The sequence below is a fragment of the Saccopteryx bilineata genome, chromosome 1, assembly GCF_036850765.1.
Source record: "Saccopteryx bilineata isolate mSacBil1 chromosome 1, mSacBil1_pri_phased_curated, whole genome shotgun sequence".
In the NCBI taxonomy this organism is placed as follows: domain Eukaryota; kingdom Metazoa; phylum Chordata; class Mammalia; order Chiroptera; family Emballonuridae; genus Saccopteryx; species Saccopteryx bilineata.
This window is the reverse complement of record NC_089490.1, coordinates 348,392,985-348,419,949: the sequence shown is the minus strand read 5'-3', so window position 1 is coordinate 348,419,949 and position 26,965 is coordinate 348,392,985. Positions and strand designations below refer to the sequence as shown.

Below are 26,965 nucleotides of genomic sequence, written 5' to 3'. Positions count from 1 at the left end.
ACCCCTCCCCCTCTCCTTCCTCTCTGTCTCTCTCTTCCCCTCCCGCAGCCAAGGCTCCACTGGAGCAAAGTTTGCCTGGGTACTGAGGATGGCTCTGTGGCCTCTGCCTCAGGCGCTAGAATGGCTCTGACTGCAGCAGAGCATCGCCCCCTAGTGGGCATGCCGGGTGGATCCCGGTCGGGCGCATGCGGGAGTCTGTCTGACTGCCTCCCCGTTTCCAGCTTCGGAAAAATACAAAAAAAGAGAATGAAATACCAGAATCCAGAGGGGAGAAAACAATTCTAAGGAAGGAGGGCAAGTAGGATGAGGCCTGAGAAGTGTCCCCAGGATTTGGTGACACGTGGAAAGAGCAGCATAAAGGGGAAAGCCAGAGCACAGCACCAGAACCTGGGCAGTCCCTGCTCCCACACAAGCTCACCATCCGAGGCTCCATCTACATGCTACTTAGAGTCAGCTGACTCTAGAACATACCCCGAACCCCCACAGTATCTCAAACTTACCAGGCCCCATCCTGAACTCTAGACTTCCTCCCACACTAATTTCTGTCCCTGGGTCCCCAGGCCAGTGATGGCACCATTGTCCACCCAAGATGGAAACCTGGACGCTATGGCAGCTCCCCATGGCCTCTCCACTCACAGCCTGGCTGTCCTCAAGTCCTGTCCACTCTAGAAACGATTTCTTTCTCTAATCTGCCTTCTTCTTTCATGCAGTCTGGGCGGGGACACCACACCTGGTTTCCTAGTCTCCTTCCCCACCAACCCCATCAGCAGCCAGAATCATCCTTTTAGCACTCAGCTTTCATCAGATCATTCTGCTTAAAACCATCCTGGATGCCCACCTGGCCTTCACAGCACATCCCACCAGCACCAGCCACAAGCCTCACCCTCACTTCACCTAGCAGTTCAGCCACACTGTCAGCCCAAAGTAACCCAGAAGGTGCTTCCTACTTCTGAGCTTTGCACGTGCTGTTCCCTCCGCTGGGAACAGCCTTTCTATCTACAGTACCAAAAGTCACAAACCCCCTCTCCACCCTCTAGGATCCTCTGCCCATGTACCTCCTACCCTGGATGGCATCCACTCACCTCACAGGTGGACGTGGGGGCCCAATGCGAGGCGGCACAGGTGGAACACTCAGCTCTACCGAATGCCTCTTGGCAGGCAGCGGGGGCAGTACAGGGTCTGGCACAGCTGTGGATGGGGCAGAGAAGCAGGCAGGAGGAAGGCAGCTCCTCCGGGGTGGGATGGGTGGGGCAGAGGGTGGTCCCTCATCCACTCTAGCTGCGGTTAGTGGCTCAGGGGGAGTAGTGGGTGCAGGCGGTGAGCGGAAGACATGACGCTTCATGGGCACAGGCCGTGGGGTAGAGCGGGGGGCCGGGGCTGGAGGTGCATGGGCACGGAGCAGGCCAGCCAGGATGCGGCGACGGTGGCCGGGGAGTAGCACACCCATGTCCACCAGGTGAGGGTCGCTGAGGCCTTGGCAGTCTGTGGCCCGCACCAGTCCGTGATGTTCAAAAAGCCTGGTGTACTGCTCCAGGTGCAGTGCCTGCAGCCACTCGGCCACTGACAGTGCTGCATCCTCGGCCTCTGTCATGATTCCTGCCAGCAGAGGCCAGCCAGGAGGGCTCTGTCCAGACCTGAAACAGACAGGCATAGGTGAGAGCCAGCAGCCTGGCCGCCCAAATGTGGTTCCCCTATCAGCCTCCCTGTATGGCTCTCTACAACATGGGCTCAAACTCTATCCTTGAGCTTTCTCCCCAGTGCCCCATGTGCCAGGCAAGGCCAGGTACTCCCTGGTCTCTGAAAACATAGGCTTTTCCCTCTGCTGGAAACCACCCATCCCCATGGCTACCAAGCACCCAGTTTATGTCTCCTTTAGGAGGCCTTCCAGGACTTCAGAGTTGAGGTCCTGTTTTACCCCTACCCACAGCCTCAGCCACCGCTGCATGGCTGGGCAACAGCTGTGTCTGGCACAAACACACACACTTTTCTGCCCTCTGCAAGACCCAGGCGAGGGCCCAATTTTTTCTAAGGTAGCAGCTCCCAGCTAAGGGTCAGGCCCATGGGCTTAACAAGTATGGGTAGGATTGAGGGATACTACTGCTGGTTCCCCAGCAGGCCCAATCTAGGGGTTGAGCTTCACCCCATCTACCTGCCCCTGGAGGAAGAATGCTCCAGGAGGCAAGTGAACCCAGCATCATACAGCCACTGGGGTCCTGGTCCTATGAGTGAGTGACCCCTCCCACTAGCAAGAGGGAAAAGGAGTAATGCTTAGGAAAGGCCCTTCATTCATTTGTTCATTCAAAATAGCCTTGCACTGGGCAGTGGAGACTCAGGTCTCATCCCTATACTCAAGAGCTCCTGGCCTAGCAAGAGCCAAGAAATAGATGATGCTAAGATGATTAACAGATCAGCCTGATCAGTGGTAGTGTAGTGGATAGAACATCAACCTGGGATGCTGAGGTCCCAGGTTCAAAACCTGGCTTGAGGTCACTGGCTTGAGGCCCCTCGTCAAGGCATGTATGAGAACCAATCAATGAACAGCAAAAGTGCTGCCACTACAAGTTCATGCTTCTCATCTCTCTTCCTTCCTGTTTGTCCATCTCTCTCTCTCTCTTGCAAAAAAAAAAAAAAAAAAAAATGATTAACAGATCAAAAGGGAAAAGTCATCTGATTATCTCCACAGACATAAAAGAGGCATATGATGAAACTCAATACTCACTATACTTAAACAAATAAAAATTTTACTAAAATAAAAATAGGGCCTGACCAGGCAGTGGCGCAGTGGATAGAGCGTCAGACTGGGATGCAGAAGACCCAGGTTCGAGACCCCGAGGTCGCCAGCTTGAGCACAGGCTCATCTGGTTTGAGAAAAAAAAAAAAGCCCACCAGCTTGAACCCAAGGTCGCTGGCTCCAGCAAGGGGTTACTCGGTCTGCTGAAGGCCCACGGTCAAGGCACATATGAGAAAGCAATCAATGAACAACTAAGGTGTTGCAACGCACAATGAAAAACTAATGATTGATGCTTCTCATCTCTCTCCATTCCTGTCTGTCCCTATCTATCCCTCTCTCTGACTCACTCTCTGTCTCTGTAAAAAATAAATAAATAAATAAAATTTAAAAATCAAAAAAATAAAAAATAAAAATATGTTGATACTTCCTTAAACTAAAAACCAGCAACTTGCTTAATGGAAAAACAACAGAAAAATTTCCATAAAGGTCAGGAATAAGATAATGATATCCATTTCACTACTACTTCTACTATTGTTACTCATATTGCTCTGAAGTTCTAGAGACCAAAAATAACTAAGAGGTATAAAAATTGAAAAAAAATAATCTGTTAGTTACCAATAATATGATTTTTGAGTTGGAAAACCCAAGAAGTTCAACTGAGAAACCATTACAAACAATAAAAAAATTTAGTGAGCCCTGGCCGGTTGGCTCAGTGGTAGAGCGTCGGCCTGGCGTGCGGGGGACCCGGGTTTGATTCCTGGCCAGGGCACATAGGAGAAGCGCCCATTTGCTTTTCCACCCCCCCCCCCTTCCTCTCTGTCTCTCTCTTCCCCTCCCTCAGCCAAGGCTCCATTGGAGCAAAGATGGCCCGGGCGCTGGGGATGGCTCCTTGGCCTCTGCCCCAGGCGCTAGAGTGGCTCTGGTCACGGCAGAGCATCGCCCCCTGGTGGGCAGAGCGTTGCCCCTGGTGGGCGTGCCGGGTGGATCCCAGTCGGGCGCATGCGGGAGTCTGTCTGACTGTCTCTCCCCATTTCCAGCTTCAGGAAAAAAAAAAAAAATTTAGTGAAATTTTTTGTTGGGTTCAAAAGCAATAAAACATAAATTGATACTTATAAGCAATAACTAGGTAAAAACCAGGATGAAAGATCCACTTTACAATAGCATCACAAAACAGGTCCCAGACTGGCATATGGACATCCCAGGTTCAATTCCCTACCAGGGCACAGAGGAGAAGCAATCATCTGCTTCTCACCCCCCTCCCTCTTTCCCTCTAGCAGCCAGTGGCTCCATCATTCAAGCGTGGCCCCAGGCACTGAGTATAACTGAGTTGAAGTGCATCAACTTCTGGTGCTAAAAACAGCTCAGGCCTGACTAGGCGGTTGCATAGTGGATAGAGCATCAGACTGGGACGCAGAGGAACCAGGTTCAAAACCCCAGGGTTGCCAGCTTGAGCGCAAGCTCATCCAGCTTGAGCATGGGCTCAACAGCTTGAGCGCAGGGTCACTGGCTTGAGCATGGGATCATAGACATGACCCCGTGGTTGCTACCTTGAGCCCAAAGGTCACTGGCTTGAAGCCCAAGGACACTGGCTTGAACCCAAGATCTCTGGCTTGAGCCCAAGGTCTTGGCTTGAGCAAGGGGTCACTCACTCTGCTGTAGCCCTCCCCCCCCCCATCAAGGCACATATGAGAAAGCAGTCAGCAACAACTAAGGTGCCACAACAAAGAACTGATGCTTCTCATCTCTCTCCCATCCTGTCTGTCCCTATTTGTCCCTCTCTCTGACTCTGTCTCTGTCAAAAAAAAAAAAAATTGCTTGGTATTCAAGCAGTGGCCCCAGATGGGGTTGCCAGGTGGATCCTGGTTGGGGCACATGTGGGAGTCTGCCTCACTGTCTCCCCTCCTTTCACCTAAAGCAAAAACAAACAAACAACAACAAAAACACAATAGCATCACAAAACGTAACACATCACCCTGGCCAAACAGCTCAGTTGGTAAGAGCATCATCCAGATGCACAGAGGTTGCCAGTTTGATCCCCTATAAAGGCACATACAAAAACAGATCGATGTTTCTGTCTCCCTCTAAAATCAATAAGGGAAAAAAACTTTTTTTTTCAATATAAAATGCCAATAAACTTTTTTTTTTTGAGAGAGAGAGAGAGGCGGGGAGAGAGAGACAGAAACCTCAAGCTACTCCTGTATGTGCTGTGACCAGGGATTGAACTGGCAACCACTGTGTTCCAGGGCGACATTCTAACCAACTAGCTATCCAACCAGGGTGTCAATAAGCTTAAAGAGAAATGTGAAAGATCTGTAGGAGGGAAAATCTTCAGTGTTACTGAGAAGCAAAAAGACCTGGACATGCCTGACCTGTGGTGGCGCAGTGGATAAACCGTCAATCTGGAAATGCTGAGGTCACCGGTTCGAAACCCTGGGCTTGCCTGGTCAAGGCACATATGGGAGTTGATGCTTCCAGCTCCTCCCCCCTGTTTCTCTCTCCTCTCTCTCTCTGTCTCTCTCTCTCTCTCCTCTCTAAAGTGAATAAATAAAAGTAAAAAAAAAACAAAATTAAAAAAGACCTGGACAAATGGACAGACATAGTATGCTCCAGGACAGAAGACAGCATAAAGATACTAATTCTCTCTCATTCATAAATATGCACCAGCCTATTAAACACACAGAAAATTTTTTTTTCTGAGCTAGACAAGTTGACTTGAAAGTCAATGTAGAAAAATAAACAAGCAGGAAAATCAGGAAAATTCTGGAAGTGTGGAGTGAGGGAAAGGTTGAGTAAAGAATAAGAATCAGCCTCAGGCCCTGGCCGGTTGGCTCAGCGGTAGAGCCTCGGCCTGGCGTGCGGGGAACCCGGGTTCGATTCCAGGCCAGGGCACATAGGAGAAGCGCCCATTTGCTTCTCCACCCCCCCCCTTCCTCTCTGTCTCTCTCTTCCCCTCCCGCAGCCGAGGCTCCATTGGAGCAAAGATGGCCCGGGCACTGGGGATGGCTCTGTGGCCTCTGCCTCAGGCGCTAGAATGGCTCTGGATACAACCGAGCGACGCCCCAGAGGGGCAGAGCATCGACCCTGGTGGGCATGCCGGGTGGATCCCGGTCGGGCGCATGCGGGAGTCTGACTGCCTCCCTGTTTCCAGCTTCGGAAAAAGAAAAAAAGAAAAAAAGAAAAAAGAAAAGGAAAAAAAAAAATTAATATATATATATATATATATATATATAAACCATGGTAATTAAAACAGTACAGTCAGCACTCCATATTTTCAATTCACAGTTGGGAGTTCACAGATGCAAAGGGCCAACTGAAGCATTCATCTGTGCCATTTTAAATAAGAGACTTGAGCATCCATGGATTTTGGTATTCATAAGGGGTTCTGGAAGCCATTCTTCATGGATACTGAGGGACCACTGTACATGTTACTAGAACCAGACAGACTGATTAAACTGAACAGAAAATTCAAAAATAGACCCAAATACATATAAGAATTTAGTATACAATAAAAGGAATTCAAGCCTGACCAGGTGGTGCGCAGTGGATAGAGTGTTGATCTGTGGATAGATGCTGAGAACCTAGGTTCTAAGTCTCAAAGTTACCAGCTTGAGCATGGGCTCATTCAGCTTGAGTGCGGCTCACCAGGATGAGCACAGGGCTGCTGGCTTGAGTGGGTGATCATGGACATGACCACAGAGTTGATGCCTTGAACTCAAAAAGGTCGCTGGCTTGAAACCCAACATTGCTGGCTGGAACAAGGGCTCACTGGCTTGGCTGGAGCCCCCCCCCCCCCCCATCAAGGCACATATGAGAAAGCAATCAGTGAACAACTAAAGTGCCGCAACTATGAGTTGATGCTTCTCATCTCTCTCAGTCTGTCCCTCTCTCTCCCTCTCTAAAAAAAAGATAAAATAAGAGGAATTCAAACTAGGTGGATGAAGTTGGGATACCTGTGGAGCAATCTAGAAACAAACTAAGTTGGACTCTGACCTCACAACTTACAACAGGATAAATTACAGGACTGAAGATTTGATTACAAAAAGTAGAACCATATAAGAATCTAAAAAATCATCTCAGAGCCTAACTGGTGATAGCACAGTGGATAGAGTGTTGACTGGGACACTGAGGTCTCAGGGTCAAAACTCAGAGGTGGCCTCATCTGGCTTGAGTACAGGCTCGCCACCTTGAACACAGGATCATAAACATAAGCCCAAGGTCACTGGCTTAAGCAAGGGGTCACTGGCTTGGCTTGAGCCCCCAGTCAAGGCATGTATGAGAAGCAATCAATGGACAACTAAAGTGACAAAACTACAAGTTGATACTTCTCATCTCTCCCCCTTCCTGTTTATCTCTCACTCAAAAAAAAAAAAAAAGAAAAAGAATCAAACAAGCAAAAAGTCTTTTGGAAATGATAGACTGAGACGGATAAAGAAAGAAGTAAAATATTCAACTATATAAAAAGCAAACATTCTTGCCTCATTAAAAATACACTATAAGGAAAGCCAAAAGATAAATGACAAACCAAGGGATATCTGCCATTCATATCCCAAACACAGGACTAACTTTCCTAAAAACTGAAAAGCACCTAAAAATAAGAAGCAAGCCCTGGCTGGTTGGCTCAGCGGTACAGTGTCAGTCCAGCATGTGGATATCCTGGGTTCAATTCCCAGTCAGGATATACAGGAGAAGCAATCATCTACTTCTCCACCCCTCCCCCTCTCCTTCCTCTCTCTCTCTCTCTCTCTCTCCTCCTCTCAGATATGGTTCAAACAGTGAGAAAAGTTGGCCCCAGGCAGGCACTGAGGATGGCTCCATGGCCTTGCCTCATGTGCTAAAAAATAGCTCGTTTTCCTAGCAACAGAGCAGGGCCCAGACAGGCAGAGCATCACCAGGTAGGGGGTCTGGTGGGTGGATCCTGGTCGGGGCACATGCGGGAATCTTCCTCTGCCTCCTCACCTCTCACTTAATAAAAAATAAAAATATTAATAAAATAAGAAACAGATCAATAACCTAAAAAAAATGGGCAAAATATATGAACAGAGAAATTCACAGAAAGGTTCTTAGATGGAAAGAACTACACCTTCCCACACTAAGTGGTGCTAGGTGAGGCATTCCTGCCCCTGGCAGGCAGGGAAGGGCAAGGCCACAATATGTGTCAAAACCTCAAGTGCTTCTACCCTTTGATCCAGCATCCTTAGATAGTTCTCCCGTAGTCTTACGGGCTTATATCCAAAGTGATGTATATAAAAGGTCATAGCTATAATGCGATGTAAAATAACAAAAAGTTGGAAATAACCAAAACATCCATAAACTAGAGAATGGTTAACTAAGTTATGGTGCAGTCATACGGTAGAGTACTGAATACTGTTCAAATGAAGAAACTCCTTAAATATTCATGAGTCCTCCAAATTATGTTAAGTGACTAAAGAAAAGTACATATCAGAATATGTAACATTCTGCCTTTTATGTAAAAAAAAAAAAAAAGAAAGAAGCAAAGGGAGAGGCTAGATCAGTATGCATCTACTGGTGGGTACAATAACGTAGCTCTGAAAAGATACGGAGGAGACAAGGTGATACTGGTTGCTTCTAAGGAAGGAAAATGAGGGCCAGGAGGACAGGAGGGAGCAGGTGCCAAGCCAGATTTCCCCGATCCAGAAGCTTATACAAATCGAATGTACTTTTTAAGAAAAAGAAGACAAGCCTGACCAGGCAGTGGCACAGTGGAAAGAGCATCGGACTGGGATGCAGAGGACCCAGGTTTGAAATCCCGAGGTCACTGGATTTAATGTGGGCTCATCTGGCTAAAGCGCAGGGTTGCTGGCTTGAGCGTGGGATCATAGACATGACCCCATGGTTGCTGGCTTGAGTCCAAAGGTCGTTGGCTTGAGCAAAGGGTCAGTGGCTCGGCTGGAGCCCCCCGGGTTAAGTCACATATGAGAAAGCAATGAATCAACAACTAAGGTGCTGCAACGAAGTTGATGCTTCTCATCTCTCTCTCCCTTCCTGTCTGCCTGTCCCTCTCTCTCTCACTCTCATTAAAAATAAATAAATAAATAAGGTTACTGAGGGACCCAAAGGAAGATACAAACAGAAAATATATTTGATGTCTTACATAAGCCAGCTCTCAACATTATAAAGACATCAGTTCTTCCAAAGTTAAGCTAAAATTACCCACTGGCAAAATCTAAAGTTCATATAAAAGGATACTAAAGATTTATTTCTAAGTGAAAAAGGTGCAGAAAAGTGTTTCATGATGTAAACATATGGGTAAAGGAGAAAAAATATGTATGAAAAATGTTCAATGTCACTAGTTATCAGAGAAGTGCAAATCAAACCGTAATGAGTTATAACTTCACACCTGTTAGAATGGCTATACTCAAAAAGACAGGTAATAACAAGTATTGAGAGGATGTAGAGAAAAGGGAACCTTCATGAACTGCTGGTAGAAATGTAAATTGGTGCAGCCACTGTGGAAAAAAGTATGGAGGTTCCTCAAAAAATTCAAAATAAGACTACCATATGACTCAGCAAGTTCTCTTCTAGGTATTTACTGAAAATGTGGAAAAATTTATTTGTAAAGATAATTGTACCCCTATGTTCGCTGCAGCATTATTTGCAATAGCCAAGACATAGAAACAACCCTGTTTCTATGTCCATCAGTGGCTGAATGGATAAAGAAGATGTGGTATATATGTATAATGGAACATTACCCAGCCATACAAAAATATGAATTATTGTCATTTGCAACTACATGGATGGATGGTTCTTGAGAGGACTGTGCTAAGTGCAAAAAGTCAAACAAAAAAAGGACAAAAACTACAATTTCACCAATACGTGAAATATTAAAAAGAAAACTAACAAAACAAAAACAAACTAGGTACAGACCAACAGAATGGTGGTTACAAGAGAAGAATGGAGGGAGGAGGACAAAAATAGGTAAAGGGGGTCAAATATACGGTAATGGAGAGAAACTAGACTTTGGGAGGTAAGCATACAATCGAGTATACAGGTATCAAAATATCATGTATACCTGAAATTTATACAATTATAAATTAATTATATAGTTAACCAATGTTACCTCGAACGTATACACAAAAAGCCTCTGGATGGGTTTACAAGAAACTGCCTTTGCAGAGGAGTACCGGCAGCTGGGAGAACAAGAGAGGGAAAGGTACCTTTCACAATATCCTCTGCATCTTCTTAATTTTGTATCATTTCTCAAAAGTACAAATACAGTTTAAAAGATAACATGAACATCTGGGAATGAGAAAGAGATGGTAACTCACCAGGCAAAAAGGAAATCAAATAAGCAGATACACACACACACACACACACACACACACACACATACCCTACCAACCCTCTGGTCCCTGCCTGGCCCACCTTCAAAACCTTCCTGGGAGGCTCTTCTCAAGATCTCTGAGCCTCACGCTCTCTTAGCCTCTCAACCTCAGTTTTCACAATGGAAAATGGGACCTCAGATCTTGCCTCTATGAAGCCTCCCCATCACCTCAATGTTGGAGCTTAGCCTGCCACACCCAGCCGCCTCTCCCTTCCCATCTACCCACTCACCTGCTGGGCCAGGACAATGTCCTCCCAGAGGCAGCATCTACTCTGAACAGCAGCTCATCTTGGCCTCACGTGACACCTGCAAAGACAGAAGGAGACGAGAAAGTTCATAAGGCAAGGCCACTTGGAATGGAGGGATGCTGGGAGGAGGAAGAAGAAGGGAAAGGAGGATGGAGGCAGGAAGGTGGAGGAGGAAGGGGGAGAGGGATGGGAAAAAGGGAAGGAAGGGAGAAATGGGGAAGAGGGCAGAGGAAGAGAAGGAAGAGGAGGGAAGGGTTCAGGGAGCCTAATGGCAGCCAGGCACTTCCAGTGGGGGTCAGGAGGCCTGCCAAGAGGAAGAGGCCACACACGTGGAAAAGGGAAGTTGAGACTCCTCATTCTCTGGCCCTCCTCCAGGACCAATGGCTGGGATGTATAGGGGGCAGGCTGTGATAGAAACTACTAGTCTGCATGGCTGGATTGGCTCAAGTGAGTTGACCTCAGGTGCTGAGGATGGCTCCACGATCTCCACCTCAAGCACTAAAAAATGGCTCCAGCTGCAACAGAGCAATGCCCCAGATGGGCACAGCATCGCCTCCTAGTGGCCTTGCCCAATGGATCCCAGTCCGCTGCAGTGGAGTCTGTCTCTCTGCCTCCCCTCCTCTAAAAAACAAACAAACAAAAAACCTACTGGCAGCCCTGGCCGGTTGGCTCAGCGGTAGAGCGTCGGCCTGGCGTGCGGGGACCCGGGTTCGATTCCCGGCCAGGGCACATAGGAGAAGCGCCCATTTGCTTCTCTACCCCCCCTCCTTCCTCTCTGTCTCTCTCTTCCCCTCCCGCAGCCAAGGCTCCATTGGAGCAGAGATGGCCCGGGCGCTGGGGATGGCTCCTTGGCCTCTGCCCCAGGCGCTAGAGTGGCTCTGGTCGTGGCAGAGTGACGCCCCGGAGGGGCAGAGCATCGCCCCCTGGTGGGCAGAGCGTTGCCCCTGGTGGGCGTGCTGGGTGGATCCCGGTCGGGCGCATGTGGGAATCTGTCTGACTGTCTCTCCCCGTTTTCAGCTTCAGAAAAATACAAAAAAAAAAAAAAAAACCCTACTGGCCTGGCCAGGAGGCTAGACTGTCCCCAAGGAAGACAAGGGGAGGGGGTACATGTATGTAGCTCCATGACATGAGGTAGTTCCCCCACACACAACGCAGAGCCTATCAGCGACAGGTAGTGGACCCTACCCTGGAGGGGTCCCACCCCAGGAGGCAGGACCCTCTCCACTAAGCCTGGGAGCAATGGGGTGAAGTGAGAACAGAGGGGCTGCAATTTAGGCAGACAGAAGACCCTAGGGGCCTGTTTCTGAACATGTTGGGGGTGGCAAAAGGGATGTTTCCAGCCAAGAGGAGAGAACAAGCCGTCACTGTAGGCTCACTGTAGGCTTGCCACTAGCAAGCTCAGATAGCCCAGCCATCCCTGAAAGCAGGTCACCAGCAAATTCAGGTGGCCGGCAGTAAGAGAACGAGGTGGAATGGGCAGGTCCTGGGCAGAGCCATCTTTCCTGCCACTAGGCAGGGTCACTGCAAACTGCTGGGCTCTGCGTGACGACTCATTAATTTACTAGCCAGGTACTTATATCAAGTAGACTCTACAATTATTTCTTAGGATGGAGCTAAAATAGCGATATGTTTTAAAAGTGAGTATTTTAAAAATAGTTTGTTGGGTTTTTTTACAGAGACAGAGAGAGAGAGTCAGAGAGAGGAATAGACAGGGACAGACAGGAACGGAGAGATGAGAAGCATCAATCATTAGTTTTTCATTGTGTGTTGCAACACCTTAGTTGTTCATTGATTGCTTTCTCATATGTGCCTTGACTGCGGGCCTTCAGCGGACCGAGTTGAGCCAGCGACCTTGGGTCCAAGCTGGTGAGCTTTTGCTCAAACCAGATGAGCCCACGCTCAAGCTGGCGAGCTCGGGGTCTCGAACCTGGGTCCTCTGCATCCCAGTCCGACGCTCTATCTACTGCGCCACTGCCTGGTCAGGCGAAATAGTTTTTAAGTAATTAGTACTTCAGGAAAAGTTGGCAAAAAATGGCAATGCTACTCAAATGACAAAAAAAAAAAAAAAAAAAGACAACATAAATAGTCCTTACTGAATGCCAGGTACCTAAGAACTTTTCATTAACTTATTTAATCCTCACAGCAACCTATGAGGTACATAAAGCATACTTTAAAATGAAGAAACTGCCCTGGCCGGTTGGCTCAGCGGTAGAGCGTCGGCCTAGCGTGCGGAGGACCCGAGTTCGATTCCTGGCCAGGGCACACAGGAGAAGCGCCCATTTGCTTCTCCACCCCTCCGCCGCGCTTTCCTCTCTGTCTCTCTCTTCCCCTCCCGCAGCCAAGGCTCCATTGGAGCAGAGATGGCCCGGGCGCTGGGGATGGCTCTGTGGCCTCTGCCTCAGGCGCTAGAGTGGCTCTGGTCGCAACATGGCGACGCCCAGGATGGGCAGAGCATCGCCCCCTGGTGGGCAGAGCGTCGCCCCTGGTGGGCGTGCCGGGTGGATCCCGGTCGGGCGCATGCGGGAGTCTGTCTGACTGTCTCTCCCTGTTTCCAGCTTCAGAAAAATGAAAAAAAAAAAAAAAAAAAAAAGAAGAAACTGAGGCACAAAGAGATTAAATAACTTGCCCAAAGTCACACAGTTAGGAAAGGGGTAGTTTGAATATAGTATAGACCTGCTTTGTCCAATACAGTAACCAGCAGTAGTCACATATGATCATTGAACACTCAAGACATGGCTGCATAATAAAGTGGCTTATACATACTGGAGCCCTGGCTGGATGGCTCAGTTGGTTAGAGCATCGTCCCAAAGCCCAGATGTTGCCAGTTCAATCCCTGGTCATGGCACACATAGAACAGATCGCTGTTCCTGTATTTCTCTCTCTCTCTCTTCCTCGCTCTAAAATCAATAAAACAAACATTGAAATAAATAAAATACACACTGGATTTTGAAGGCTTAGTACAAAAAACAAGAATATAAACTACCTCAATAATGTTTTTCCATTTATTACACAATGGAATTACAATATTTAGGCTATTTGAATAAAATATATTAGGAATATGAATTTCATATTTCTTTTTAATATGTACTAAAAAATTTTAAATTGCACTTATGGCTCAAATTATATTTCAGTTGGAGTGCAGCCCTAGACTCTTACCCACTCTGCTCACTGCCTCTCAAAGTGGTAATTAACACCACTGAGCCCCTGCTACAGGCCGGGCCCTGTTCTAAAGGGTCAATATGGATTGACTACCCTACGGGAATAACCAGTACTGGAAAACAGGAAACTACTTCTGTCCCTACAAAGGGCCCACCCACATCCTGGGCCTTTCTTAAGTTCCTATTGCTGCACTGAAGGCTTCAGGCCAAGGTCAGACTCAGGGACTCCACACTCAGAACCCTTTAGGACAGCTCCATTCAAGATACTGGAACCATGAGCCAGACCTTAGACCTGCCCTCCAGGAAAGTCAGGCTAAAGGGATCAGATATCAGCCAGCCAGAGAAAACAGCCCACATGGCCCTCACCAGGCCAAGGGTCAGGGAAGGCTTCCTGGAGGAGGCAACTCTTTAAAACAAAGTTTGTCCATACATAGGTGGGACACAAAATTGAGTCTCATGGACATAGAGTGCAGTGATTACCAGGGGGGAAGGGCAGGGAGGAGAGGGAGGGGGAAGGGGAGGGGCATAAGGAGAAACATATAGGGTGACAGGATGATCTGACTTTGGGTGATGGATATACACATAATCAACTGTCCAAATGACGTGGAGATGTTTTCTCTAATCTATGTACTCTGGTTGACCAATGTCACCCTGTTAAATTTAATTGTCTAAATTAAAGAAAAGAAGAAGAAGTCTGGCATAGTACTGCCCTGCTGAGCCATGCTATAGCCCTAAGGCAAAGAAAGAATGGCAATACTTAATATCTTTATTTAAAGTGCAGATATTTTGTTCATTTTGAACATTTTTCATTAATATTGATTTTTTAAAATATATTGTCTTGATTACTGAGCTTTTTGCGGCCCCCACCCTATATGTTGCGCCAAGGCAAGTGCCCCACTTGCTTCACCCTAATCCTGAACCCCCTCCCCAGGTTTAAGCCCTTCAGCTGCTATGACATATCACTGAGTTTCCACCCCCAGGGAAGCAAGGACCCTGGCAGAGGGGAGCGTCATCCTGTTGTGACAGCATGGCCACAAACTGGGGGGTTCCCCTTCTTCCCCACCCAAAGACCCAACTCAGGTTTCAAAGTCACCCCACCCCACCCTGTCTCTGCTTCTCCTGACTCCCTCCAGCACCTCTCTGCTGTACAACCCCTGCCCAGAGCCCCTCTATGGTTCCCAGTGCCCTCAAGTCCAGCTGTTCAGCCTGTCATTTGACCTGTTCCAGCCCTGATGTTTACAGATGAAGAAACGAACACTCACAGGAGGAAGTGACTTGCCCAAGTTGCCCATGACATACCCCAAGCCCCAGCCAGGCTGGGCTGGCTCATCACTCCCTCCATTTCACTTTTTTACATCAGGTACCAGCTTGGCATGTGGAAGCCTCTGAAATTTTCCCCACCTTCAGGTACTGATTCCAGACTGCCTCCTCCAGAAAGTTCTCCTTGACTGCGCTCAAAAACTGCATGCAGCTCAGAACTGCTTCTGCTCTATCTCTGGTTGTTTCATTTGTGGAGGTCCATCTCCATCCAACCCCCTCACCTAGCCTGGGGTACCCTGTGAGTCTGCACCCCTTCTTCTGCCCCCTGCCCTCCACACTAGAGCTCAGGACCTGACTGGGTTCACAAGGCAATCAGTCCAGAGTTAAGTAAGGGTCGTCTCCAGGGGTCTCCAAACTTTTTACACAGGGGGCCAGTTCACTGTCCCTCAGACCATTGGAGGGCTGCCAAATACAGTGGTCCTCTCACTGACCACCAATGAAAGAGGTGCCCCTTCCAGAAGTGCAGTGGGGGCTGGATAAATGGCCTCAGGGGGCCGCATTGCGGCCCGCAGGCCGTTTGGGGACGCCTGGCTAGACTCTCTAATCCTGGCCAGAGAGTCCTTTGTCAGGTCTGGCCTGAGTCCTTGCTGGAGCCAAAGCTGTCACCCTTCTGTCTTCTCACTACCATTTCAACCCCTGAGGGCAGAGTTTAAATCCCATCGCCCCTTCTGTGCCCCAGCCCAGCACCTCCCTCGTGCCATCTCTACCCACTACTGACTAGAGCTACCAAAACTGAAAGTCTAGCAGGAAGGTGGCCCAGAGCCTTCCTCAAGGACAGGCACAGCCCCATTACGTTCATTTTCTAAGAGCCCGCCTCATGTCCAGCCCCTGTCAGACTTCCACCTTCATCTCAGTCGTCCTTATAACAATCCCAAGACTCGGTATTTACTCCATTTCATGAGGCTGTGTGAGGGGGGAACTTGCCCAGGTCACTTGCGACGGCCAACAGGGCCTTCGGAGGATGTGACCACTTCTGTCTGTGGAGTCGGCAAAGCTTCCAGAGGGCACTCCTGAGCTGGGCTTTGAAGGACAGTTAGGTAGCAGGTTGTCCTTCCAAGCAAAGGAAACTGAGTGTGCAAGGCTCAGGGACGGGCCAGGACCTGACAGATGCAGAGATGGGAGAGTTCAGTGAGGCAGGAACAGGAAACATTAAAGGACAGTAATGACACCCAGAGAGGGTTGGGGACCCTCCCTCAAGTGCCCACAGAGCCTGCTGACCATGTGGATGTGAGCATCAAGTGCATTCTGATTTGCATGAATGAGTCAGATCCTTGCAAGGCAGCCCTGAAAGTCCCAACTCTTTCTGCACTCAGCACTGGAGTCCCCTCGGCTAAAACCCTTCCTCAATTTCATCTTCAGATCTGCCTCTACACAAAGCTAGGATCTGGGTTCAAGGGAAGGCCCAGTGTTGTGAGGCAGCGGAAGGGAAGAAAGGCAGGCCCAGGGGTCCAGACCTGAGGCCTGAGCTTACCACCCTCACTTCCTCCACTGCATACTCCCCGACCCCAGGCAGGCTAGGCAGGGACTCCAGTGTCCAGACCTCAGGAGCTCCCCACACAGGAACCAAGAACCCCATCCATCCAGCTTTGGCCAGGCCAGGTCTACAAACCACACTCCACCTATACCATAAATGCACACCTCACACCACCTCCAGGGACACATACCTCCCACCACACCCAGCATCCACATAGCAGATCTGCCCCACCACACAGCCTTCTGTCTCCATACTCCCCACAATAACTCAACTGTGACCAATAGCCTCAGAATCCCCCAGTGCTCAATACCCCCCAGTCCCCAGCCTCCCTTCATCCCCCAGCCCAGTCACCAAGGGATACCTATGGGCAGGGTCACCATCGGTCTGCAGGGTGTTCTCAGGACTCCACTAACAGAGGCAAGAGGCCTCGGAGACACTTCCCCTAGCTATGAGGAACTAGGTGGGGGTTGGGTTCCCAACCCAAAGGGTGCAGAAGTGGCCCCCGCCCCTCTGCAGAAGCCAGCTCCCTCCAGCGCCAGGCAAGGCAGCAGGGGTGCAGCTGACTGACCCCTGAGCCAAGAAGCTCGTTTTCTGTCTCTCAGGGACTGGTAGCCACTGCATGCTGGTCTCAAGGAGTTACACTGTAGTCTCTGCCCTGCCCCAGCCCTGAATCTTTTTGCCCAGTCACACACTCTGGCACCAATTTTCTGCCCCATCCCATCTGTGGTGTGACCTGTCCTCTGGTTTTCCAAAAGTGAGGAAAGGAGCAGTGAGGACAGTCAGGGACCCTAGGGCCTAGGTACATAAAGGGCCACTTCAAGCACCCTGTGGGGAACCGGGGCCAACTGGCAAGCCCCAGGGCTCCAGGTCAGAGCCCCCCTCTCTGAAGGATGCAAAGCAAGTCCGGGTTCCAGTCCTGTCACATTCTGAGCCTCAGTTTCTCCCTCCACAAAGCAGCCATCATCCACATGCCTGCGACACATCACCATGTGTGTACTAGAGGTCACACTAATCATCTGCTTACGCCTCTGTTGCTAAGACAGACACTTCCAGTTCCTAACCCCAAGACCTTGGCTACCTTTTACAAGAGGGGTCCTTGGTGAAAGTCTTGAGGCCAGGCTCCAGTCTGGACGCTCTCGGCACCCTGGAGTTCTCTCACCCCAGACACCAATGACTACTAGCACACCCTGCCCCAGCCATGCCCCCCTTCAGGGCTCCAGACTGGATACCCACTGCCCCCTGCACACCCCTGGGTGGCTCCCCAGCCCACAGTGAATTCACCAGCTCCCTTCTCCAGATGAAGCAAGGCTGACTCCAAAGTACAGGGGCCTTTGAGCAAATTTAAAAATGCCTTTTCCCTCAGGAGCCCCACATCAGAGTTCACAGTTCAGCACGCTGGTCTCAATCCTCCCTCTCCCACTCTCCACCTCCCCACCTACAGGGCCCTTTCCTGTACATACCCACACGCAGCGGACCTGGGGGCTGGCAGGCTATTTAACAACCTCTGGGGCAGTAAATCCAGTTTTATTCATGACCAAGGGACTTAAAAACTAAGTGACCATGGACATCCCTGACCTCAATTCCAGGCCTAGCCTTCACTTCCACCCCAATCTTGAAGACTATCATTTTCTTTTTTTCTTCTTTTCCAAGTGAGAGGCAGGGAGATAGTGAAACAGACTCCTGCATGTGCCCCAACCGGGATCTACCTGGTAACCCCATCTGGGGCCAATGCTCTGCCCATCTGGGGCCATGCTCACAACTGAGCTAATTTTAGCACCTGAGGTAGAGGCTCCATTAAGCCATCCTTAGTGACCCGGGTCAATGTCCTGGGACCAACAGAGCTATGGTTGCAAAAGGAGAAGAGAGAGAAGGGGGAGGGGAAGTGGTAGAGAAGGAGATGGTCCCTTCTCCTGTGTGTCCTGAATGGGAATCAAACCCGAGACTTCCATAAGCTGGGCTGACACTCTACCACCAAGCCAATTGGGCAGGGCCGAAAGATTATCACTTTCTACAAACTTCATGTCTGTACTGTTTAATATTATTACAGTATGTATCACTTTTACAATTAGAGAAGAAAAATGATAAAAGTATTTCAGTCTATTAGAATTGAGTTTGTTCCAGTTTGTTCCTCAAACTGTCATTATAAGGTAGCTTGATGATTCAAAATATAACATGGATAGCCCTGACTGGTTGGCTCAGTGGTAGAGCATCGGCCTGGCGTGTGGATGTCCCAAGTTCAATTCCCGGTCAGGGCGCATGAGAGGCAACACCTGCTTCTCTACCCTTCTCCCTCTCCTTTCTCTCTCTCTCTTTTCCTCACACAGCTATGGCTCGATTAATTAGAGAGCACTGGCCCCCTGCACTGAAGATGGCTCAGCGTTAAAAATAGCTCGGTTACAAGTGGCCCCAAATGGGCAGGGCATCGGCCCAAGGCGGGGGTTGCCAGTAGATCCCAGTCAGGGCACATGCAGGAACCTGTCTTTGCATCTCCCCTACTCTCACTTACAATAAAAATAAAAAACAATTAATAATAAACTATAACATGGATAGATTACTAAGAGAACTACTGTAAACAAAACTACTGATTTCCTGGGCCATCTGGACTAGAGAATGAGAAACTGAGACCCTAAGCTCACTCCCTCCGCCCACCAGCTTATCCTCCCAACAGACTAAGACTCAGCTGATCAAATAAGGTCCCTCACAAGGAACCAGTGGGCAGCAGCAGAGTGCGGCCCACAGATTTTCAAACAGGAAACAGACTGAGATCCATCAATAAACACAAGATTCCAGGGTCCTTGTGGCTTGTCCTTTAATACCATCTGGCCCCACCCTAACCCTGACCCTCACCCCACATTCCCCCAAACCTCACCTAGGGGCTCCTCATGCCCAAGCCCTACCCTGGAGAGGGTCAGACAGGGAGTACAATGTGAGGATGCAGTGGGAATGTCTGAAGTACCTCACTTGCAAATAAATGAAGCTCAGAGTAAAATGGTTTGGTTTCTGGGCCTTGTCAAAAAGTCTATGAGACACAAATCCTCTTACATAGTACCCCCATCTCCAAATGGGTCACTCTGAACCACTCCCTCCCTTTTCCCCTAACTGGTTCCTCATTGCCATGTTTTTGACATATCACCCTCCTCTCCATCCCCAATGTCCCCCATCCTCCCCAGGCCTCCTCAGCCTGCCTAAACCTCTGGGCCTTCCTCCCTTCCTTCTGCCCTTCCCCCACCTGCAGCCAGGAGACCTCTAGCCTACACCTCTAACCTGCCACAGGCAGAGCTCCTGACTCGAACACTAATACCCACAGCCCTGACCTACATCCACCTTCCCTAGTTCCCCAACCAGTCGCTCTTCAGGCCTCACTCAGAAAGGGTCATCCTCCCACTTGAAAGGGTGACCAAGCCAGCCGCACAGCACCAGAGACTTGAGGCACTCCCACCAGGAGAACCGGGCTCCGGGCTCCAGATTGGTCCCCTGCCCCATAGTCACAGACACACCCTTGCTGGGCTGGGACTTCCCAGGCAGGGGAGGGAGTGCCTCCCCTGACCAAAAGTGCTGGCCAAGGGGAAGCCTGAGGTGCTACAGTGAGTAACTGCAGGAAGATCCTCCTCTGTGACCACTGCCCCCCTTGAGAAGTGGGGGGGGGGCTCATAAGACCGTGAGGCAGAAACAGGAAGAAACAGGCTAACCACAGAGGGGTGGGAGTGCACAGGGCTGACAACAGACACCTGGCAGCAGCAGTGGACAGAACCTGAGTCACATGCTGGGACCCTCACCACACTCCAGAGGAGCTGAGGGCCATCGCTGGCCCTGGCAGGGGAGGGGGAGAGAAGGCTGCTGGATTCCATTCTCTCTGAGCTGACGGGGAACCTGATGTGTGAACACCCAGGAGGAGAGACTCGGTAGGTTCCTCTGTATCCCAGAACTAGCAACCTAGGAGAACAGGGACCGGAATCTGCCCTCTCCCTAGGTGGCCCATGAAATGAGAAGCCAGATACAGCGGTCCCATGTTGTCAGCACCTGAAAGGGGAAGCTGCCTGTGTTGGTGGGGTGGAGGTGACCAGATGGCTGGGGCAGGGGCCAAAAGGGAAAGAGGGAGATGGGGGACCAGCCCTAAGGCTCTGGCCTCCAATTTGATGCGTGACCTCAGCCTCCTCCACTATATAATCAGACAACAGACAGGAAAGGTTCCTGACTAGGCTTCTCCTCTCCGACTCACAGGGAACATTCTAACTCACTTATCTGACCCAGCCATCCCTGCTTATACGACATGGTTGTGGCATGCTTACCATCTATCTACCAGGCACTGTGCTAAACATGTCACATGGATTAATTCTCTAGACAATCTAGAAAGTGGATGGCATTAGCCCATTTTACAGATCAGGAAGAAACTGAGACTCAGGAAGATTAAATAACTTGCCCAAAATGACAACTGAATCAAGGGCTGCCTGGACCCCTTTCACTCCATCTCCTCAGAGGGGACAGTGTAGAGACAGGCAGAGAGCAGGGAGGTCAGGCAGGAGAGGGAGGATGACTGTAGGCAGAGAAAGACCTCGAAGGCCATGCTAAAGCACTCGCCCTAGTGTCCAGACAACAGGAATCCATGAAGGGCAGCAGGGTGGTCCGGGGACCAAGCATGGGGCAACAGACAGGCAGGCCAGCAGGGGTTCCGACTGCTGTGAGACTTGGAAATTCACATAACTTTTCTGAGTCTCAGTTTCATCGTCTGTACAATGGGGATTACAACAGCTCTACCCTGCAGGTTTGTGAGAAATAAATGTACAACTTAAAAACAAATTTCAAGTCTGACCAGCCCTCACTCTCCAGTGACTTCCCACCTCCCTCAGAAAGCCAGCCAGCACACTCATGGCCCACCAGGCCAGCATGGTCTGTCTGTCCCTGCCCCCTCCTGCCTCCCTGCTGTTACTCTGACCCTCTCCACGGGCCCAGCTCAGGGCTGGGCACTGGAGCTCCCTCTGCCTCGGAGGCTCTTCCAGACACCTACACGACTCACTCCCATACTTTCCCAGCACCTGCTTCCATGACAACACCTTCCTTCCATGACCATTCTACCTAAAAGAGTGTCCCCATCAGTCCCTATCTCCTGATCCTATGTCATTTTTCTGCATTCCACTTATCACTATTAGACACTGTATTATATATTTATTGTTAATTTTCAGTCTCAATGAGGACAAGGACGCTGCCTCATTCACAGCTCTCTCGCCAGTGGCTGGAAGTGTCCGGCCACTGGGGGAATGGATAAATGTAAATCTACAAAGGCCTGGCTCACTAAGGTCTGGAGCTCGGGACAGGGGCCTGTGACATGGGTAGCAAGAGAAATGGTTGGCTGAGGCAGGTGTCAAGGCTCAGAGCAGAGGTCTAGGGGTCAAAGGTTCAACTCTGAGACTCCCTGGCACCCTCCACGGCTAAGCCTGACAGTTCTTTCCTCCTCTGAGGCCACCCCAGCCACTTCCTGCTGAACTGGCCGATAAACACTGCTGGCTTAGGGGAACCTCACCCACACAGGAAAGTGCTGACTCTCAGAGCCCCTTGAACTGCCCACTTCTCAACTGTTCCCCAGAGCAGGTCAGAACCACCTAGATGTCCAGGACTCTCTGACACCAACCACCCCGCTCCCCACTCAAGGCAGGTGCCTCTCCCCTGACTGCCTAGCCCTTCGATGGCTCCCCCTTATTGAATGGAGTTCAAAGGCCTCCACCCTCTGGTTCCTGCAGCTTACTCCTCCTCTCTGGTCTCATTCCTCTCAACCCCACTACCTGATACTTTATCTCCAGGACTCTGCTTATACTTGTTCTCTCTGCCTGGAACCCCCAATCCAACCTTTCCTACTTCCAGAAGGGGAAAGTGAGCCTCAGAGAGTGCAAAGAACCTAAGCTGGGTTACAAAGCAATTCAAGACCAGGACAGCCTGACCAGGTGATGGAACAGTGGATAGAGCATCAGACTGGGACGTGGAGGTCCCAGGTTCAAGACCCCAAGGTCGCCAGCTTGAGTGCAGGCTCATCTGGTTTGAGCAAGGCTCACCAGCTTGAGCCGAAGGTCGCTGGCTTGAGCAAGGGGTCACTCGGTCTGCTGTAGCCTCCCGGTCAAAGCACATATGAGAAAACAATCAATGAACAACTAAGGTGCCGCAGCCAAGTATTGATGCTTCTCATCTCTCTCCCTTTCTGTCTGTCTGTCCCTATCTGTCCCTCTCTCTGACTCTGTCTCTGCCACAAAAAAAAAAAAAGACCAGGACACATGGCTCCCCAGTGTGCGCCTTTAGCCCTTCCACTTGCCTGTTCCTTGAAAGAACTGGGAGGGGGAGTTCCTCTCAGGTAACCTCAGAAACACTGGAGCAACTCCTTCCTCCAAGTGAACTGGCGAGGTTGGCCCTGCACTGAGAAATGTGGGTTTTCAGGCCACAGGCAGTAGAAGCAGGTAAGTGTCCTGGTTCATGTCCTGGAACAAAACCACTAGACCAGGGGTCAGGAACCTATGGCTTGCGAGCCAGATGTGGCTCTTTTGATGGCTGCATCTGGCTCACAGACAAATCTTTAATAAAAAAATAATAAGGCCCTGGCCGGTTGGCTCAGTGGTAGAGCGTCGGCCTGGCGTGCAGGAGTCCCGGGTTCGATTCCTGGCCAGGGCACACAGGAGAAGCACCCATCTGCTTCTCCACCCCTCCCCTTCTCCTTCCTCTCTCTCTCTTCCCCTCCCGCAGCCGAGGCTCCATTGGAGCAAAGATGGCCCGGGCGCTGGGGATGGCTCTGGGGCCTCTGCCTCAGGCGCTAGGATGGCTCTGGATGCAACAGAGCGATGCCCCAGATGGGCAGAGCATCGCCCCCTGGTGGGCATGCCAGGTGGATCCCGGTCAGGCGCATGCGGGAGTCTGTCTGACTGCCTCCCCGTTTCCAGCTTCGGAAAAATGAAAAAAAAATAATAATAATAATAATAACATTAAAAATATAAAACAGGCCCTGGCCGGTTGGCTCAGCGGTAGAGCGTCGGCCTAGCGTGCGGAGGACCCGGGTTCGATTCCTGGCCAGGGCACACAGGAGAAGTGCCCATTTGCTTCTCCACCCCTCCGCCGCACCTTCCTCTCTGTCTCTCTCTTCCCCTCCCGCAGCCAAGGCTCCACTGGAGCAAAAATGGCCCAGGCGCTGGGGATGGCTCTGTGGCCTCTGCCTCAGGTGCTAGAGTGGCTCTGGTCGCAACATGGCGACGCCCAGGATGGGCAGAGCAGCGCCCCCTGGTGGGCAGAGCGTCGCCCCATGGTGGGCGTGCCGGGTGGATCCCGGTCGGGCGCATGCAGGAGTCTGACTGTCTCTCCCTGTTTCCAGCTTCAGAAAAATGCAAAAGAAAATGCAAAAAATAAAATAAATAAATAAATAAAACATTCTCATGTATTACAATCCATTCATTTCCTACTGCTCATGTTCATGGTTGCGGGTGGCTGGAGCCAATCACAGCTGTCCTCTGGGACAACACCAAATTTTTATGGATAATGCGTAACATACACAGGTCGTTGTATGGCTCTCACAGAATTACATTTTAAAATATGTGGCATTCATGGCTCTCTCAGCCAAAAAGGTTACCGACCCCTGCACTAGACACTCCGTGGATCTTCAGCCTCCCTTGGCTTAGCAGGTCCATCTTTAAGCAGAGAAGACAGAAGGAGCTGGAACAGCCCCAGTCTGAGGGAAGATATAGGCCTTTAGCAGAGGTCCTGGCACCCCTTCCCCAAGTATGGAAGAACCCACCCCAGAGCTGTCCTGTTGTCAAGTGGCAAAGCTCAGTCTCTGACCCTGCCCCCAGGGAGGCCGCTTTCTCCCCACCAGGCTGGGAATAAATTGTCACATTTTCAGCTGCAGACTCACAAAGTGGCCCATCCGGACAAAGGGCCTCACTCAAGTGGGTGAAAGCCAGACTCAGCTCACACATCAAGAGGTGCAGAATCAAGCACCTCCTACCGCAATCCAGTGGGACATCGAATGCTGATCATACCCACACACACGAAAAAGCACAGGACCTTCAAGATCGCATCTGGGTCCAAGAGCACACAGGTACACATACAAGCACACTCACAGTGCCCCCAGAGGACGTCTTCCAGGAGAGGGTGCATTTCCTTCAAAGGAGGTAACAGGCCTCCTCCCCAGGGGCATGTCCAGCTCCTTGTCCAGGGCCCTTTCGGGGCAGCTGCTGTGCCCATAGCCCCAGATGGGTATCAGAAGGAGCTGAGGACGTACTGTAAAACACGACAACTTCACTCAAGGCCCAGCTTCCCTGCCCCCTGAGGAGGGGCAGTGTCACCCTCTCAGGCTCTCGGGCTCAAGTCTCTGTTAACTATTCTAACCCTCTAAGGCTGGCCTCGGGTCTGCTGAACCACATCCTGTCCCAGGACGACCTATTCAAGCCAGCCCTGTGGCCCAGACCTTGCTCTGTGACCCAGCCAACCACCAGCCCTCCAGGGGCCTCCAGTCAATCCCGTCCTGGTATCCAGGAAGACTGCCTTACTAGCATCAAATGCAAAGGAGGCCTGGCCCCTGTCTGTCCCCTCCCTACTCCCCAACAAGATGGCTGTCTTTCTGCTACCACCTAGTCCTTTGCATGGCCTGGTTCTCAGATTTCTTGAAAGTGGTCAGTTGGGTGTGTATGCTGTGGTGATAGGGACTGAGCAAGGGGTCACTCGGTCTGCTGTAGCCCCCCGGTCAAAGCACATATGAGAAAACAATCAATGAACAACTAAGGTGCCGCAACCAAGTATTGATGCTTCTCATCTCCCTGCCTGTCTGTCTGTCTCTATCTGCTCCTCTCTCTGACTCTGTCTCCACACAGAGCCTGGCGGCCACCTGGGCCACTCACCCCCCAACCAGCCCTGAGAAACTCTCTAGTCTTGGTCTGTCTGGTGCCAGCTGGCCAAGGTGTGGGCACAGAGTCTACCTAGCTCTCAACTCAGGGTCCACCCTACCCAACTTGAGGGTTTGCAGGCTCTTGGAACCTAGAATTTTGGAAATTTGGAAGCTGGTGTGGACAAAACAGGGGTCACATGTTGAACCCTACAAGCTCAGGGAAACCTGCAGGGTGGCCTTGCAAACTCAGGGACCTAAAGTAACCACACAGGATGGTCTGCAATGAAAACTTTCTGACTAAAAGCAGTTTCTGGTGGGTATCATGTCCTAGGGAGATATTTTTCTTATAAAGGTCCTGACCTTAACTGAGCCTGTCTGTTGTCTTTTGCATCTACAATAACATACCTGATAACATACCTTTGAAATGTAAGAGCAATCTTTCCTTGCCCCCTCAGGGTGCAGCCACCCCACAAGAGCAGAAACCAACAAACCCCCTTATAGTTATTATCATGTTAATCGTTAAATGTTAACTATTTTATGCCTGCCTATGTAAAAGAAGTTTGAATCTACATTTTTACTCTTTATCTAATCCCAAAGATTGCCCTGGCCTTTTTACTCTCTCCTGTCTCCCTAATCTATCACCAATGGATTTCAGGTAATCTCTTTATATCTTCCCCTTTGATTCTGATGTATAAAATAAATGGTAAAACCACCTTTCTGGAGCATTTTCTCAATCCATTGAGATTTGCTTCTGAGTAATTGTCTTACAACTGACAGTGGGAATCGCAGACATATAAAACCTTAGAATCCTCGAACCTCTAATACCTAGGATCTCAGGCTCAGGTTTCTAAAATCACAGCTGCTCAATGAAAGGAGAGGATGGGCAGGAGTGGAGAGGGACAGAGAAGCCCCTGCTTCAACCTGTCTCACCTCTCACCTGCCCTGTTTGGTTGGTTGCGGTCCACACCTGGAGCTGGTGGACCTGGAAGGTTCCAGGATCTGCTGCTCCCAGCACCTTCCTTGAAACTCCGGGGAAGCTGAGTCCATTGAAGATAAGTGACAGTCCAAGGCCTCTCACTGAGCCAGAGGTCAGGGACATGCCATAGGCTCCTACGACTTTAGGAAGAGCTATAGAGGAGAGAGAGGAATGCCCAAGGGCAGGGCAGTGCCCTCTAAAGTGGGAGGGAAGATGGCAGAGGAGACCCAGGTACCCAGGGGAAAAATGTGCAGTGGATGCTGAGCCCTGCTTCTGTTCTCCCATCCTGGGGGCTGACCACCCCAGCGCTGCATCACCAGAGGAGGTAGGCTAGGCTCCCCCAAGGCAGCTGAGATTCCAGGTGTGACCTCTGGCTCCCTACCCTGAAAATAGGGACAAGAAATGGCTTTGAGAGGTCCCAATCCTCCTCTCCGTGCCCCACTTTCGCTCACAATCTTTACCCTTACAACAAGGATAAGGAGGTAGAAGATTCTGCCACATTCCTCCCTCCTGGGGTAGGGTGGGCTCTCTGACCCCTGAATCCTCCTCTGGAACCCTCTGACCCTGAGCATCACACTTTCTTTTTTTTGGGGGGGGGAGGCAGGGAAAAAGAGACAGAGAGACAGGAACATTGAGCTGTTCCCGTACGTGCCCTGACTGGGGACAGAACCAGACAACACTCCAAACAACTGAGCTGATCTCTTGATCACAGCTGGTCTATGCTTCTTGCCCTCTCAGCTCTGGAGCCATTTTTTCCAGGTTTTTCAATTAGTCACTGAAACCCAATGTACCTGATCTCAGGCATCTTGAGAGGAATCAGGTTCCTTGTTTGGTCAGGGAGAAAGACTTGGGCCCTACAACAAGG

At 50.3% G+C, this 26,965-nt stretch overlaps 1 protein-coding gene across 6 annotated transcripts in view; it reads right to left on the bottom strand.

Moving 5' to 3' along the window:
- The window catches only part of ARAP1 (ArfGAP with RhoGAP domain, ankyrin repeat and PH domain 1), a 74,799-nt gene that overhangs the window by 42,958 nt on the left and 4,876 nt on the right, over positions 1 to 26,965 (bottom strand). For 4 of the 6 annotated variants that reach the window (XM_066250583.1, XM_066250594.1, XM_066250593.1 and 1 more), the window contains exons 2-3: positions 10,304 to 10,379; positions 1,083 to 1,634 (exon numbers count right to left, since the gene is read on the bottom strand). In XM_066250583.1, the coding sequence (XP_066106680.1) occupies positions 1,083 to 1,591 (509 nt within the window). In that variant the 5' untranslated portion in view covers positions 1,592 to 1,634; positions 10,304 to 10,379. Of the gene's footprint in view, positions 1 to 1,082; positions 1,635 to 10,303; positions 10,380 to 13,084; positions 13,219 to 16,634; positions 16,653 to 26,965 lie in introns of those variants that run through there. The other 2 variants (XM_066250591.1, XM_066250592.1) reach the window with 2 other exon arrangements.